This window comes from Hydra vulgaris, chromosome 15 (genome assembly GCF_038396675.1).
Source record: "Hydra vulgaris chromosome 15, alternate assembly HydraT2T_AEP".
Taxonomy (NCBI): Eukaryota; Metazoa; Cnidaria; class Hydrozoa; order Anthoathecata; family Hydridae; genus Hydra; species Hydra vulgaris.
This window is the reverse complement of record NC_088934.1, coordinates 3,172,768-3,189,296: the sequence shown is the minus strand read 5'-3', so window position 1 is coordinate 3,189,296 and position 16,529 is coordinate 3,172,768. Positions and strand designations below refer to the sequence as shown.

The window sequence follows — 16,529 nt, the reverse complement described above, 5'->3', positions numbered from 1 at the left end:
TTTTGCTTTTTTATTATAAAAAACTCATAAACAAATTAGCCTGAAGTAATGAAAAAGTGCAATCAAAAAACCAAAACTTTTTACTAAAAATTTTTATTTATTAAAACTCTAAAGAATTTTGATTCCAGTCCGCTCTGTCTATTTTTTAGTTCTTATTTGATTAAAAATCAGTACCAATAAAAAAAAGGAATCTCTAATATCCTTTATACAAAAAATGGTCTTTTTTACAATCAATTTTAATGGAAAATTATTTTTTGTTGTTAAAATATTTGTTTTTGCCTTGATTTAGTTTAATAAAAAATTTGAGCTAGTGGTTAATTGGTTGATTATTCAAATCAAATAGTTTAAACTGTTTGAATGTAGGTTTATTAAAAAAAGGATGAAATAAATTTGAAATAAGACTTCATAGCAAACATAAATGTAATTTCTAAAATGTAATTGTTTTATATATATTCACTGATAAAAATTTCTAAAAATTAGTTATATGCATGTATATTAAAGAAGTTGCCAGATATCCGGCTTTTATGAAGAACACAGTAAAAATGAATGTATATATATATACATATATATGTATATATATATATATATATATATATATATATATATATATATATATATATATATATATATATATATATATATATATATGTATGTATGTATACAGTAGTGTACACTGGATTTTTAGATGTTTGAGTTTTGACACTTACAGGCATTGTGCAAACTCTAAACTTTTGTATGAATATGCTTATATCAAAAAAGAATGTTTTGCAAAGAATTATAGTGAATGGAGCTTGGGAACAAAAAAATCCTAATTTTTGGGCCCACCCAGCCCTTAACGTGGGAGCAACAAGTTTATAAAATAATTTCTTTACTATTTTTATCAAAATTCATATTCACCTACAGATTTCAAGTTTAATGCAATAAACTCTTAGTATTAAGTTTTTATGACCATGCATTGTTTACAGCCCCCTTAAATTGAGTGGAGTTAAAACTTTATATGGTCATAGTTTTTGAAAAATAAAATATTCACCAGCTACTGTGAGCCCCATGCCATAGCAGAAGTGAGATCTTTTTGAAGCTCAAATATTCCCTCCAAGCAATCAGAGAGTGTTGGTTTCTTATCACAACAAGAACAAATGGTAGTGTCATCAGCAAACAATGCCACCTTAAATATGAGAATATCTGGTAGGTCGTTAATGTAAATTAAAAAGAGTATAGGGCCAAGGATAGAACCTTGAGGAACCCCTGAAGTTACAGAAAAAGAAGAAGAGTACTGTCCATTGAGGACAACTTTTATACTACGATTGGAAAGGAAGGATTCAATAATCTTAAAGATGTTGCCAGATACACCATAAGAAGAAAGCTTATAGAGGAGACCAGCATGCCAAACTTTATCAAAAGCTTTTGAAATGTCAAGAGCGGTGGCCTCAACCTCTCCAATGCAAGATAAAACCTATTGGTTATTATTGTTAGCAAATCAGCTGTAGAGCAAGAAGATTGAAATCCATGTTGATGGTCAGAAAGTAAGTTATTAGATTCAAATGAGAAATTAGGTGTTTGCTAATTAAAGATTCAAAAATCTCGCCTATAATAGGAAGAAGACTAAAGGGATATATATATATATATATATATATATATATATATATATATATATATATATATATATATATCTATATATATGTATAAATTAGTAGAAAATCACTTATCAAACATTTTTCATTTTACACTATTTCATCAATAAAGATTCATCAGAAATGAATGTTCAAAATAATAAAAATTCACTCGATACCAAAAATTAAATTACAGGAGTTTATAAATGTCTTAACTACTGTAAATTCTCACATAGTTGTGGAATATGCTGACACTATTATAAAAAGAGTTTACTTCTGTTTGTTTTTTTAATATATGTTGTTAAATTTATTAAAGTGAAAGAGATTTCACTTAAATTGCTTAGAACAAATAACCTCAAATGTGATCTCTCTTCTGTAACAGCTCAGGACTTGCATTGGCTTGTAAACAATAACCTAAACAGTTGTCTGCCAATAATTATTACAAGATTGACAAGCTAGGTAAACTCTTTTTATCAAGATCCCTATTTTATAAATTTACCTAATTTTATAATTTCAGATATAAAAAGTTAAAAAAGATAACCAGGAAATGTTTCAAGACATAAAAATAACTTTTCTTTAAATTAACAGACTGCCTGCTTGAACCAAAACCCTTAGTTGATATATGTACATTTATAGCATATTTCTCTTAGAAATCAGTTGATAATTGTAAATGATAATCTCTTAATGGTTATAAAAAATTATTTAATCAAAGTTTTTACAGACTATTTTTAGTAAATAAAATTGATAAACTTCTTTTAAATGTTTTTAAAAATAGAATTAAGGTCCTAAAAACTATACCTTTTTTTTTTCAACCCTAGTGAAAGAACTAATACTAATCCATACAATACAAATATATGCAATGCAATCCAAATAGCACATTCATCCAAATACCAAAACTCTATTGACAATATTCCAAATATCAACGAAGAAAAAATTGGAAAAAAACTTAGCAAAATATGTTTTTTCAAATCTCTTTAAACTGCTAATGATATTATCTATGAGAGAAACTGCTAAAAATAGTTGTAACCACTATAAATACTGTAAACTACTTAGAATAATTGTTTTTTATTTTTTGTAACTAATATCTAATTGTTGACAAACAAATGACAAAATGTCAGACCAGAAAATGTTAAGTTTTATTATACATATGTTTTCGTATATATGTTTTTCTGTGTAATTCTATATATATTTGTGTTTTTCATTTTAGAAAAATCTTAAAAATGGCTTTTGGTATTTATAGTCTCCTGGAGGCAATTTTGTTGGTAGTTAATGCAATGGCAGTTTTAAATGAAGAACGTTTCTTATCAAAAATTGGATGGGGAAATCATATAGCAGAATTCAGTAATGAACCAAGCATTAAAAATCAGATATTAAATTTGATTCGTTCTGTTCGATTAGTGATGAGAATACCTCTTATTGCAATTAACATTTTTGTTATTGTTGTTAAACTACTTGTTGGATAGAATATTTTTTTTATCTAAAATTTTTAACTTCTTTAACTTCATGTAAACGTTGGTTGGTACTTTTTAGGAGTATGTTATAGTCAAAATTTTAGATTTGCTTTTGTTGTACTTTATTAATTCATATTGTAGACGGTTATATAAATAGCTGCATGGTTATATATTTTTAAATATTACTGAGGTTTTAAACTTTTGATTAATAAATTTGTGACAAAAAGAGATACCTCCATGAATCCCCTGAAAAATTGTTAAAACTTCTAAAATAAAATTAAAAAAGTCATAACTCAATCTTTTCATACTTTTCTTGATTTGTCACACAATCAAAGATATCCTAAATATATAATAAATAATATCCTAATATATATATATATATATATATATATATATATATATATATATATATATATATATATATATATATATATATATATATATATGACTCGCAAGGGAGTGCTGCTACATTAACTGACAAATAGCCTGACTCGCAAAGGAGTGCTGCTACATCGACTGACAAATAGCCTGACCCACAAGGGAGTGCTGCTACATCTACTATCTTTTAGCCTGACCCGCAAGGGAGTGCTGCTACATCGACTGAGGGTTTGGTTGGGGCAGGCAGTCTATCAATTAATAAAAAAAAACAATTCCGGTCTTGCATTTTAATTTTTACTTTTTGTCAACAAAATATGGAAAAACTTACAAATAGAGTGCTCAATGTATAACAACAACAAATAATAAATTTATATATATGTATATGTATGTATATATATATATATATATATATATATATATATATATATATATATATATATATATATATATATGTATGTATATATATATATATGTATATATATATATATATATATATATATATATATATATATACATATATATCTATATATATCTATATATATCTATATATATATATATCTATATATATATATATATATATATATATATATATATATATATATATATATATATATATATATATATATATAACTCTTATATGTTGTCAGAAAGTTTTTTCCGTATTTTGTTGACAAAAAGTAAAAATTAAAATGCAAGACCGGAATTTTTTTTTTATTAATTGATAGACTGCTTGCTGCCTGCCCCAACCAAACCCTCAGTCAATGTAGCAGCACTCCCTTGCAAGTCAGGCTAAAAGATAGTAGATGTAGCAGCACTCTGTTGTGAGTCAGGTTATTTGTCAGTCAATATAGCAGCACTCCGTTGCAAGTCAGACTATTTGTCAATCGATGTAGCAGCACTTTGTTGCAAGTCAGGCTATAAGATAGTCAATGTAGCAACACTCTGCGCATGATTTACAGTTAAAAAAATAAAAACATTTTATTAAAAAAAATAAAAATAAAAACATTGTTTATGTTGTTAAAAACATTCAGAATGTTTTTAAAAACATTCTGGTCAATTAAATTTGCATTTTTACGGTTTTTTTAAAAAACGATTAATTTGTAATTAAATTAATGGTTTTTACTTTCTGACAACACGCAAATGTTGGACGAAAGTCAAAAGTAATTAAAAGTGACGTATTTGTTGACATAGGAATCATTTTTTTCCTTCTCCCAAATGCAACAAACTATATATATATATATATATATATATATATATATATATATATATATATATATATATATATATATAATATATATATATATATATATATATATGTATATGTATGTATGTATATGTATATATAAACAGGGGGTATCCAGCATTTTTTTATGTTTGAGCTATCTTAAACATGTAACAAACATTTATATGTTTATACTTATCTCAAATTAGGATGGTTTACAAAAAATTGTGATGATTGGAACATGGGTACAAAATAGCCCTAAAATTTTGGCCACAACTGCCCTAAGCATGACAGCAACAAGTTGATAAAAAAATGTTTTTTTTTATTTTTTATTAAGTTTTTATTCATTGATAAATTTAAAATTTCATACAATTATCTCTTGGGGTTCAAAAATTATGACTATGTAAAATTTAAATCCTCCTCAATTAGAGAGAGTTACACATTAAGGTTTTTTTTTTTTCTTCTTCTTCTTTTGCAAATTTAGGTTGACTATATTTTATTATATTTATCAAACTTTAAGTTTTAAAATGACTTCTTAAATCCATATAGTCTTTCATTAAAAGAAGGAAAAAAATAAGAAGATAAACACAATCTTTGCTGCATTTCTTCTAAGTTCTTAAAGTTTTAATAGTAACTGCTTGATAGGTTTTCTTTACTTTTTTTTTTTTTTTTGTCTGGGTAACTGTCTAGATTAAAGTTTCTATTTTAAGACCTGAAGTGCAAAAAATGTAATAACACAACAGCTATAAAGCAAACCTAAATCTTTTTAAAAAGAGAGTATGTATACATTTGTATATATAAAAATATATGTATGTATACACATACATGCATTTATGTATGTATGTATGTATGTATGTATGTATGTATGTATGTATGTATGTACATACATACATACATACATACATACATACATACATACATACATACATACATACATACATACATGCGTTTATGAATTTAGATATATTTTTCCTTTCAAGGGAGGGGATTTGTTGTTTGGTTTTGGAAGAGAAGAATTTAAATTAAAAGTTTTGTTCAGTATAATAATCAAAATATAATAGAATAATTAAGTATTGAAAAATAAATATATTTACATCTTTTTCTTAAGTTTAGCTAATTTATAAGTAAACAAATGTGTTGTATATTGGTTTTTAGTTTCACAATACAAAATTGTTTTTATTATAATTGTGAACATTAATTTTGTTATAATATTCAAAATTAAACTGAAGTATTGTTCCAAGTTTTTAGCCCTAAGGAAAGAATTTTATTTTAAAAAAATAATTTATAAAAAATATATATCATGTCAATATGCTTTTGATTTAAAAGGTGTATCTAAAATTTTTATCAGTGTGTTTGATACCTTATTTATTAATTTTATTGATGCTTTAATATAAAAAATTTTAAAATCTTCTTAATAACATGTATATATTTATATACGTTTTTTTATACATACAATGTATAATATAAACATAAATGATAAATTATGATTATAATTTATTTATTATAAGTGAATATTTTAACATAATATTTTTGTATTATTAATTTTTTGAGAAGTTTATTAAGACCATGCTTGAATATTAAGTGAAAACCCTGATTGTCTTTGATCTTCATTGTGATTGGTATTTTGATTGGTTTTGAATATATATACATACATATATATATATATATATATATATATATATATATATATATATATATATATATATATATATACATACATACATATATATATATATATATATATATATATATATATATATATATATATATATATATATATATATACATACATATATATATATATATATACATACATACATACATATATATATATATATATATATATATATATATATATATATATATATATATATATATACATACATATATATATATATATATATATATATATACATATATATATATATATATATATATATATATATATATATATATATATATATATATATATATATATATATATATATATATATATATATATATATAAAAGATTGTTTAAAAATTAGACTGTCTTTGGTTTGTTATCTCTTTTCCTTTACTTCAATATTTTTCTTTTGAAGCTTTTAAGGATTTTCTTTTCATTTCCTTAGCAGCACATTAAATAATAATTTGTGAGTAATAAACTTGAATGCTTCATTTTGATTGTCTTTCAATTATTTATAGGGAATATCTTCTCTTTTAATAATAAATAATTTTAAATTAAATTTTTTTAAAACTAAACTAAAATGTCTAAAGAAACCAAGGTATCTTTTTAAAATTTTTTACATTCCTAAATTGTATATAATTATGTTTTTGTGTTTTTTTTTTTTTTTGTTGTTTAGTAGAATTTAAATAAAAACTTGAGTTGAAAACTTGATTTTTTTTTGTTGTTTTGCAATTTTTGTAAGAGTTTTTATTGTTATTGTTAAAACATACATACTTAAAGTTCAAAGGATTTTTTTTGTTTTTAAAGTAAACACTGGTATGTATTCAGCTATTATTTTGTTGTCTTGTAAAATCAATAAAAATAAGATTCTTATTGTTTACATTTTTATGTTTACACTGTATTTTTTATTTTTAAATGAAAGTTGTTTTTAAGAATGTTTTCATAATTTGTAGTTTTTGTAAAAGTTCAATGAACAAAGTTATAAAAAGTGAAAGGAATTTTTAAAGTTTTATAATTACATCAATCTTTTATTATTTTTAATTTTTTTTTATAATATAATAATTTCTCTTGCATAGGTACCAAATCTTAAGTCAAGCAACGAAGAACAAGAGAAAAAAGAAGACCTTTCAAAACAATCATCCCGCTCTAACACTCCAGTGACACCTAAGTCGCCCAAACCAACTTCCATGTCTGCAACCATGGATACTGACAGAGTGGATGAAAGCAAATATAACTGTTTAAATAATTTTGAAATACAAAAGCGTATTGGTAAGGGTCAGTTCTCCGAGGTGTTTCGAGCACGTTGTTTTATTGATAACAGCATTGTTGCATTAAAAAAGGTACAAATATTTGAGATGATGGACATAAAAGCTCGCAATGATTGTCTGAAAGAAATCCAGCTTCTTAAATCATTAAATCATCCAAACGTAATAATGTATTTAGCTTCTTTTGTTGAAAATAACGAGCTGAATATTGTTTTAGAACTTGCAGATGCTGGTGATTTGTCAAAAATGATCAAACATTTTAAAAAACAAAAGCGTCTAATTCCAGAAAAAACAATTTGGAAATATTTTGTACAAATTACAGCAGCACTTCAACATATGCACTCTCGTAGAATAATGCATCGAGATATAAAACCTGCCAATGTTTTTATAACTGCCACTGGTGTTGTTAAGCTTGGTGATCTTGGTTTGGGCAGGTACTTCAGTTCCCAAACAATTGCAGCTCACTCACTTGTTGGTAATTCGTTTTTATAAATTTTTCACTGTATATATAAATTTATATATATATATATATATAAAATCAAGTATTCAAAGTATTTGATTATAAATTGAACATTTTAAAATCAAATAATTTTCTATATTTTCAGGCACTCCCTATTATATGTCCCCAGAGAGGATACATGAAACTGGCTATAATTTTAAGTCAGATATTTGGTCTCTTGGTTGTTTATTATTTGAAATGGCAGCACTTCAGTCTCCTTTTTATGGAGATAAAATGAATTTATACTCCTTGTGCAAGAAGATAGAACAATGTGATTATCCTCCCCTTCCTTCTGAGTATTATTCTGAAGACTTGCGTAATTTAGTTGATGTTTGTATTAATCCTGAACCAGATCGGAGACCTGGTATTGATTATGTGCATAGTATTGCTCAAAGAATGTACAGTATAAAAGTTACAAAGTAACTTATTTGTTATTTTTATTAGACATGGTTTCCATTTTAGTGTTTTGTTGCATGGCAGTCATTTGTTTTCAAAAAGTTAAAATTATTTTTATGTTCTTTTGTTAGAACTTTTTTTGTGTGTGGTCTGCATTACTTATTATGCTGAAAGCATGAAGTATGAAAATTCATTTATTTCTATATATGAAATGGTAAAACGCGAAATTTATATGATAAATTAAATATAGAATTAATATTATTAAAGTTCTAAAATATTTTCTTACACTTGAAAAATACTTAAAATGTTTTTTTTTTAATAGTGTTTAATACTTTAATACCCTTTTAAATAGTTTTTTTTCTTTCTCTAAACTAAATTTCTTTTCAGGAGTGTATATAAATAAAATTAAAGATATTTTCTTTCATAAACTTTAAACTTTGCTGAATTTTAATAATTTTAATTAGATTCTCTTCCATTTCACTTTCATTTATTGAATTTATTTAATAAACTTTTATTATCAAATAATGACATACAAGTTTTATGCATGAGTAATTTATGCAAATGTTTTTGTTGTGCAACAAGTATACGACTGACATCCAATAAAATTTTGGAAAGCTCTTCTGCGATCTAATAATTTTGTTGTTAAAGCTTTTTAAAGTATAAATAGTGATATGTTTAACTTCTAGTCGAAACTTTTTTTAATGTATAGTTAAATTGTTTATATATTTTTTACATTTTGTAAAAATTGTGAAGTGTGGTTCTTAAATTGTGTATAGTGGCTCTGAAATTATGTTGTTATATAATATCGTTCTTTTTTTTTTTTTTTTTAGGTTTTCAGTAGTTCTACGTTTTTTTTCTAATAAATTTTTTTTTTTTTTTTTCTATTTTATAGATATTTATTATTTAAGTTATTTAGAATTTCTGTTGAGCGGGTAAAAAAAAGAAAGGGAACATATTTTTCTCTCTTTTTTTAAGTTTCTTTTCCTAAAAAATGTTACATATTTTACAAAAAAATTATATTTTTTAAGTCGCGTGTTCTGTTTATTGTACATTGTTATATGTATTTATGTTGTTTATATGTTGAAATACTTTGCTCAACGAAAAAATGTTAACAAATTTTTTTTAATTTGTTTTATGGTCGCGAGACTGCGCTTTTTTTCCGAATGCCTGGAGAGGGTGTAAAGAAAGAATAACTATTTAGGGGTCGTCCATAAAATATTTACCTCTTAAGTTATGAAATTCAACCTCCCCATGTTGCTATGCGTACTTTTAAGTTCCCCCATCCCCTCTAAAAACTACGTACTGTTTTGAAATACCCCCCCTGCCCCACTTATTTTCTTTCTCTTTTTTTTTAATAGTTAACAAAGTTTTAATTTAAAAAAAATTGTATAAATTAAGAAATATTTTTGAAATTGAAGCGTGCGCCTTTTTAAGTTGGTTCTATTGCCCATTCATTACTTTATTAAATGCTCTTTGCAGATCACTCTTCCCCTTCGTCTCCCTCAGCTACTTTATACGATCCTAAAGCCCTTGGTTTTGGCACCGGATTCCAACTTAAAAAACACATTAAAAAAATATTTATTTTAGTAAAGTTAATTAGAGAGGTTAATGCTAGCTACTTCGTATCGGAGATCGAATCTCAGACAAGTCGTAATTTATCGAATTTCAGACAAGTCGTAATTTTTAAAAGTCAGTTTACTTTTTATTTTTAAAAGTCATGATTTATTTAAAAAAATTTGTTTTAATGATGAATCAAATAAAAGTGAACTCTACTTTGGGGGACGTTTTTTTTCAGACACCCTTCTTTAGTAAGTCCGTAAAAAACGAGTCTTGTGCAAGATGAGTAATATTAAGTCTGAAACCCAGAGCCGGGGCTACCTCACGCACTCCATATTATGGAGAGGGGGGGGGAGTTTTTAAAGATTTTTGGAGCCCTAATGACAGGTTTTCTAAAGGCGGGGGGGCCTCCAACCCATTAACCACGGTTGTCTAAAATACATAATAAAAGTCCGTCTTACTCAGGGTCAGTGTTTAAGGGTGCATAGAGGGACACTATACCCTCGACTACCCTATACTATATATCCTTTTATGTTGGCAAACTAGGACTTTCAGTCAGAAAATTGACTTTTCTATTGGCTAGCTGGCGAATTATGGACAACAATGATACAGTTTAGTTTTAATTTTTTTGTTTATTATTAAAAAACATTTAGTATTTGTAAGTACTTGTTAATTGTAATAAATTAGAAAAACGAACATTACTGATGAATTTTTTATTTATTTTGTGCGTATGTGCTCTTAAATTGTACCACCTTCTCTCTCTCTCTCTCTCTCTCTCTCTCTCTCTCTCTCTCTCTCTCTCTCTCTCTCTCTCTCTCTCTCTCTCTCTCTCTCTCTCTCTCTCTCTCTCTCAAACAAACAAACAAACAAATGTTGATTGTTGAAAACATTAGAGACAATAAAATGTTTACTTGAAATAATGGAGATAATAAGATAGACAGTATCTCCAGCCTTTTAGAAAATTTAAAAAGTTTTATGTTTTTCCTATTTTTATTAAAAAAGTATTGAGAAAAATTTAGCTCCTACTGAATTACAATTTGTAAAAGGTTTGGCTGCATCAAGCGCAAAATTTGTGTTATAAATAACAGTTCGTGTAGCATTGGTGTTTATTCAATTTCTGAAGAAAGTATTATAAGGCGTAAAAAATTAAGAGCAAGTTAATATAAGGTTACGTAAAAATTTCCGACGGCTTCACACCATGCCAGATTTATGTCACAGGGAGTTTGTTATTGACATACAATGTTCTTCAACCACAAATCAGTAGTTTGCGTCCTAATATAATTCATTGCAACAAAGAAAGCTGATTCATGAAATATGTGCTGAAAAACACACAAAAATGAGTTGCTATTTAAATGAAAGATTTGTGAAAATGTGTCAAACTGAAAAATGTTCATCTGTAAATTAATTACATAAATTGACTTATGAACTAGCTTAAACAGCAAAGCCAGCAAGTTGCATAATAATTAATTACATAAGTTAGCTCTTGAATTATCTCAAACAGCAAAGCCTGCAAGTTGTATAATAGTTGGTTACACATTTTAGCTCTTGAGTTACCTCAAACAGTAAAGCCTGCAAGTTGTATAGTAATTAATTACACAAATTAGCTTTTGGATAAACTCAAACAGCAAACCTTGCATAATATTTGTATAATAGTTAAAGATTTTTTAGATCTGAAATCTGGTTTTCTTTTATTTGTTAAAAATGACATTACATGAGGTAGAATGGCTAAAAACCAGTTCATTGACCTGGAACTTATTTCCAGATTATGAAAGATTTGAAAAAATTTGTCACAGGTCTTTTTGTTATAAATTATAGTGCCGAACGTGCTATTAATTTTAGTCAATACTTCATTGAAACTTTTAGAAACAAAAGAAGACGGAGAAGCAAATTTAATGGTTGCAGCTTATCACTTTTAACAAAATTAAAACAACAGATAAAAAAATCTTAAATAAAAACCTTAAAGTTTTCTTTGAATAAAAAACGTACAATTTTAACAGTATTTTATATTTAAAGTAGTCTACATAGAAAAAACATTATTCAAACTGGGACCAAATTTTCATCTGCACTATGGGTGAGTTTTTGTTCGATTTGGAAAAAAAAATTATTATTTTATGTAAATACAAGTAAAAGTTCATTTTTTGCCTCTTTGCCATTTCCGAAAAAATTAAACTTTTTAGTCAAAACTCTAGTGCTTTTTTAGTCACACCCCTAATCTAATAATAATTTTTATCATATTTACGCAAATTTCGGACTGAAAAAACGCTACCCCTGTAAAATGTCAATGGAATCATGCGGTTTGTTTGAAATGGAGTTTTAACGTTGTATAAATGGAATTGCGCTTTTTATTAAAAAGTGCAATTCCATTTATACAACGTTTCTACGTGGTGTAAATCCCCACCATATACTCCACGTTTCCAACTGGTGTGAAGGCAATTTACAAAGTTCATATTTATATATTTTATTTATTATTTATTTATTTGCCAGAATATGTACAAGGTAAATTTACATTGAATATATTACCGGCAAGACATCTAGAAGATCACATGATCTTATCATGAAGCCCTTACATCCATATAACAAGAAAAATAAATACAATATTCTAATATTCTTCACAACTTATAAAATAAACAAAATAAAGTATAAATAAAAAAAACAACTAAAAGTACTAAAAATAGGTGCAAATATTTTGTGTTTGATAATTTCTTTTACTTTCCGTTTTAAAGAAGAATAAGAACATTCAAAATAAAAATTAGTTAAAATTATTTTATTTCAAAGAAAAGGACCACAATAAGAAATATAAAACTGGTCATTTTACGTTTGGCAAAATGGCTCTTCAATATTTTTACAAGCACAAAGATCATATTTGTTTTTAGGTTTAAAATTATAAAGTTTTATAATTACACTAGGTGACATACTTTCTTTACATTTAAACATAAAATATTCAAAACTTTCATTTCTTTAAGAAGTGGTGTTGAGCGTGAAAAATGATTCATAAAATTATTTGTGCGAGCTGCGTGTTTCTGATATCGATAAAGAGATTTAAGTTTGGTTTTGTGAGCGCTTCCCCATATTATATTTGCATAATTTGAATGGCAATGAATAAATTAATAATATAGCTGTGTTAATTGGTGTTTATTTAATATATGTCTAACTTTATATAGAACTCCAATGCTTTTAGCAATTTTTATGGTAATATTATCAATTTGTTGCCTCCAAGTTTTTATCTGTTATGTGACAAGTTTTTATCTGTTATGACTCATAAAAGTTTTTCTTTTTTTTTTCTTTTTTTAAGATATTTTTTTAAGTACTATCAATAAGTCACGTGATATTTTGAAGATAAGTCACGTGATATTTTGATTTTTTTTTAATGAGAAGTTGAATAAAAAGTATTCATTTTATTTTATCGGCATTTTTTTATTTTTTTTGCGTGAAGCTTTCGCCAAGATAAGACGCTCTTATTTTTTTTTTTTTTAAAGAAATAGCTAATAGTTTAATAATCACGCAAATGAAAAAACTATTAGAAGCCCATGAAAATACTTTATTAAAAGTCTTATGAGAGAAAATTGGCAAACTTGAAGGGAAAATAGAGCAACCAAAAAACGAAAACATATCACTAAAAAATGAAATTGCTACAATAAACAACGGGATGAACTTTCAAAACGAAAATTACGAAAAAACCATAAAGGAGACGAACGAACTTAATAAAAAACTAAAAAATCACATAAAAAAAAATTAAAAAAAAAATTTAAGCGAAAAATTGCTGAATTAGAAGGTCGCAGCAGGAGAAATAAACTTGAGGTTCGAAGGTTTTGAAGAAAAAGAAAACGAAACATGGGAAGAAAGTGAGTCGAAGGTAAAACATTTTATTAAAGAAAAATTAAATATAAAACACGACATTCAAATAGAAAGAGCTCACAGAACTAGACAAAAAAATGAACCTGGACAAAAAAAGCGATGAACAATAGTTGTAAAGTTCCTAAACTATAAAGACAAAGAAAAGATATTCCATCATTATCAACGATTAAAGCTTTGGAATGAACGGATATATCTTAACGACGACTACAGCGAAAGACCGATTGAAAAAAGAAAAATACTCTTTGCAAAAGCTAAAGAATTAAGATCCTAAGGTAAGTATGCAAAAGTAGTCTCTAACAAACTGATAATACGCGATGAATAATTACAATAAAAATAAAAAAAACTTTAAACCTATGCACATGATTATATAAATACAAAAATGAATGGCTTTCAATCGCTAACCTATAATTTTTACGAAAAATACATTATATCAAATGAAAACGTAGACCCAGGTGTAAATTTTTTTAGTGATATGTACACGGACAGGTTATATTATTACTCCAGTACCATTAAATAATTTCTTTTTTTAAATGTAAATATATAAATACTTAAAGAATTAGAATCCTCCACATTAATATAAGGAGTTTAAGCAAAAATAATGAAAACTTCAGGATCAACGACACCGCGGGGCTGGAAGGTACGTGTCCCCCCACTTTATTTCTAAAAGACCTTTTTTTTTTTTTAAAAAAAAAAAGAAAATTCTTGATAGGGAGAACTTTTTTTTGAAATTTACGATTATGCTTCAGGGTTAGGGTTTTCACATCGACACCCGTTTCATCGGCCACTTCGAAACCCGTGTCGTCGGGCATAAACTTTTGACATTTTCTAGAAGAAACTGAAAACGTTTTTAATATTATATGTGTTACGGAAACTTGGTGCGCTTCTTTCGAACTTGAAAATAATTCTAATTTATATCTTAAGAATTTTGAATTAGTCTCATTAGAAAGACAAACAAACAAACAGGGTGGAGGAGTTCTAGTAATAAAAGGTAAATTTAAAAGTATTCAATTAAAAGTAGGCATAAATCAAAAACTGTAAATTTTCAAAGCCTTTTAACAAAAAGACGCTTTTTAGCCAAGTCGAAGACCTGCTTTTATTCCTTAAATAAGTTTGAGGTAACATGTTTGACGTTTTGAGTCTAATGGTTAAAAATCTAGCAGTAATTTTTTTTTTATCAATTGAACAACACGTAAGTTCTAATAAAAATGCTCAACATGGAAGTCCTTATAAAAATGATTAACATGTAAGTCCTCATAAAAATTTAAGTCCTCATAAATATGATGCGACTACATCTAAATCAGTCGATTTATGTAGGGATTGATTTTTATAATTTTTATATCAATATTCTATGAAACTTTGAAAAATAAAAATAGATTATAAACATAATTATAAAAAAACAGTAGTTATATTTATAATACATAAAACTACTTAGAAATGAAAACTAAATAAAATTACTTGGACATTAAAGTTAAAAAGAAAATTTTCCAAAATGAAAATTTGAGATTCTTCAACCGTGTCGGCCGCGCTTCAATAAATGACATTTTTCACATGCACAGAAGTACGCGAATATTACGTTGTCAAAAAAATTAAAGTATTTTTAATGTTTTTTGAATTCAAATAAGATTTTTATAATGTAAACATTATTTATTCGCACGTACAAATAATGACTTCCTAATAGTAATGTACAACTCATAAAGTAAAATAAAATAATAAATAACATACGATTAATAATAATATGCCTTGTAATAACTTATACAATTGATAATAGAATTACACTTTAATTATAAGTGTATTATTAGTATTGTTAGTATTAGTAATACACTAATACTAACGACTGTTAGTATTATACTAATACTAAAACAAAACAAGGCGTGTCATTTCACAGGTATGATGAAACACTTATACTTAGTAAGTGTTTCAACATACCTGTAAAACGGCATGCCTTGTTTTTGTTTTTGGCAATTTGTGCATCCATATGCAGAGCACGAAATAACCATAATTCTGCAATTTTTCAAAAAGAAGTAGTTGGTCTTAAAAATTTAACAGTTAAAACCTTTTTGAAAATTTAAGTCCAATTAAAATGAGTCCCTATGTAAAGTTTTAAGAATTTAAGATTTTTGCCGTGACGCAAGATGGCGGAGGCTGGCTTCATTTTTTAACTAAAGTCACGCATCTAGTTATATTTGTACGTCATTGGAAAAAATATACTTATAAGCAGCTGCTATAGGCCACCTGGCGGTGCGTGCGAAAATTTTAGCTTTTATTTGCAACATAATGTAGTTCACGCTGGTAACAACGAAAGAAAAAAAACTTTATAATTGGGGATTTTAATATGGACTGTTTTATTTATAACGACGACAAAAATGTGAGAAGTTTTTATGATGAAGTTTTTTAGCAGACGCAATTCCCCTAATTAATCATCCAACTAGAGTAAAAAAAATTCTGCTACCCTCATTGACAATATTTTTACTACAGATATATTTAATAACTCCATCCAAAAAGGTATCATAAAAACAGATATGTCGGGCCACTTCCCTATTTTCCTAACCCTTAACACAACATTATTAAATAAAATTAAACAAAATAGAACTGTAAAAAAACATATTTACAACGACAAAAAAATAAATGAT

The 16,529-nt window shown here is 26.1% G+C and overlaps 1 protein-coding gene across 2 annotated transcripts; it reads left to right on the top strand.

The window, feature by feature from the left end:
* Positions 1-6,818: 6,818 nt before the first annotated feature.
* Positions 6,819-9,603, top strand: LOC136072120 (serine/threonine-protein kinase Nek7-like). 2 transcript variants are annotated; one of them, XM_065820522.1, is made up of 3 exons: positions 6,819-6,925; positions 7,404-8,067; positions 8,198-9,603. In XM_065820522.1, the coding sequence occupies exons 1-3, from the start codon at positions 6,908-6,910 to the stop codon at positions 8,512-8,514; spliced, it is 999 nt and encodes a 332-aa protein (XP_065676594.1). In that variant the 5' UTR covers positions 6,819-6,907; the 3' UTR covers positions 8,515-9,603. The 2 variants fall into 2 exon arrangements, with proteins under 2 accessions (XP_065676594.1, XP_065676595.1); XM_065820523.1 differs by lacking the exon at positions 6,819-6,925 and adding an exon at positions 7,264-7,315.
* Positions 9,604-16,529: the final 6,926 nt, after the last annotated feature.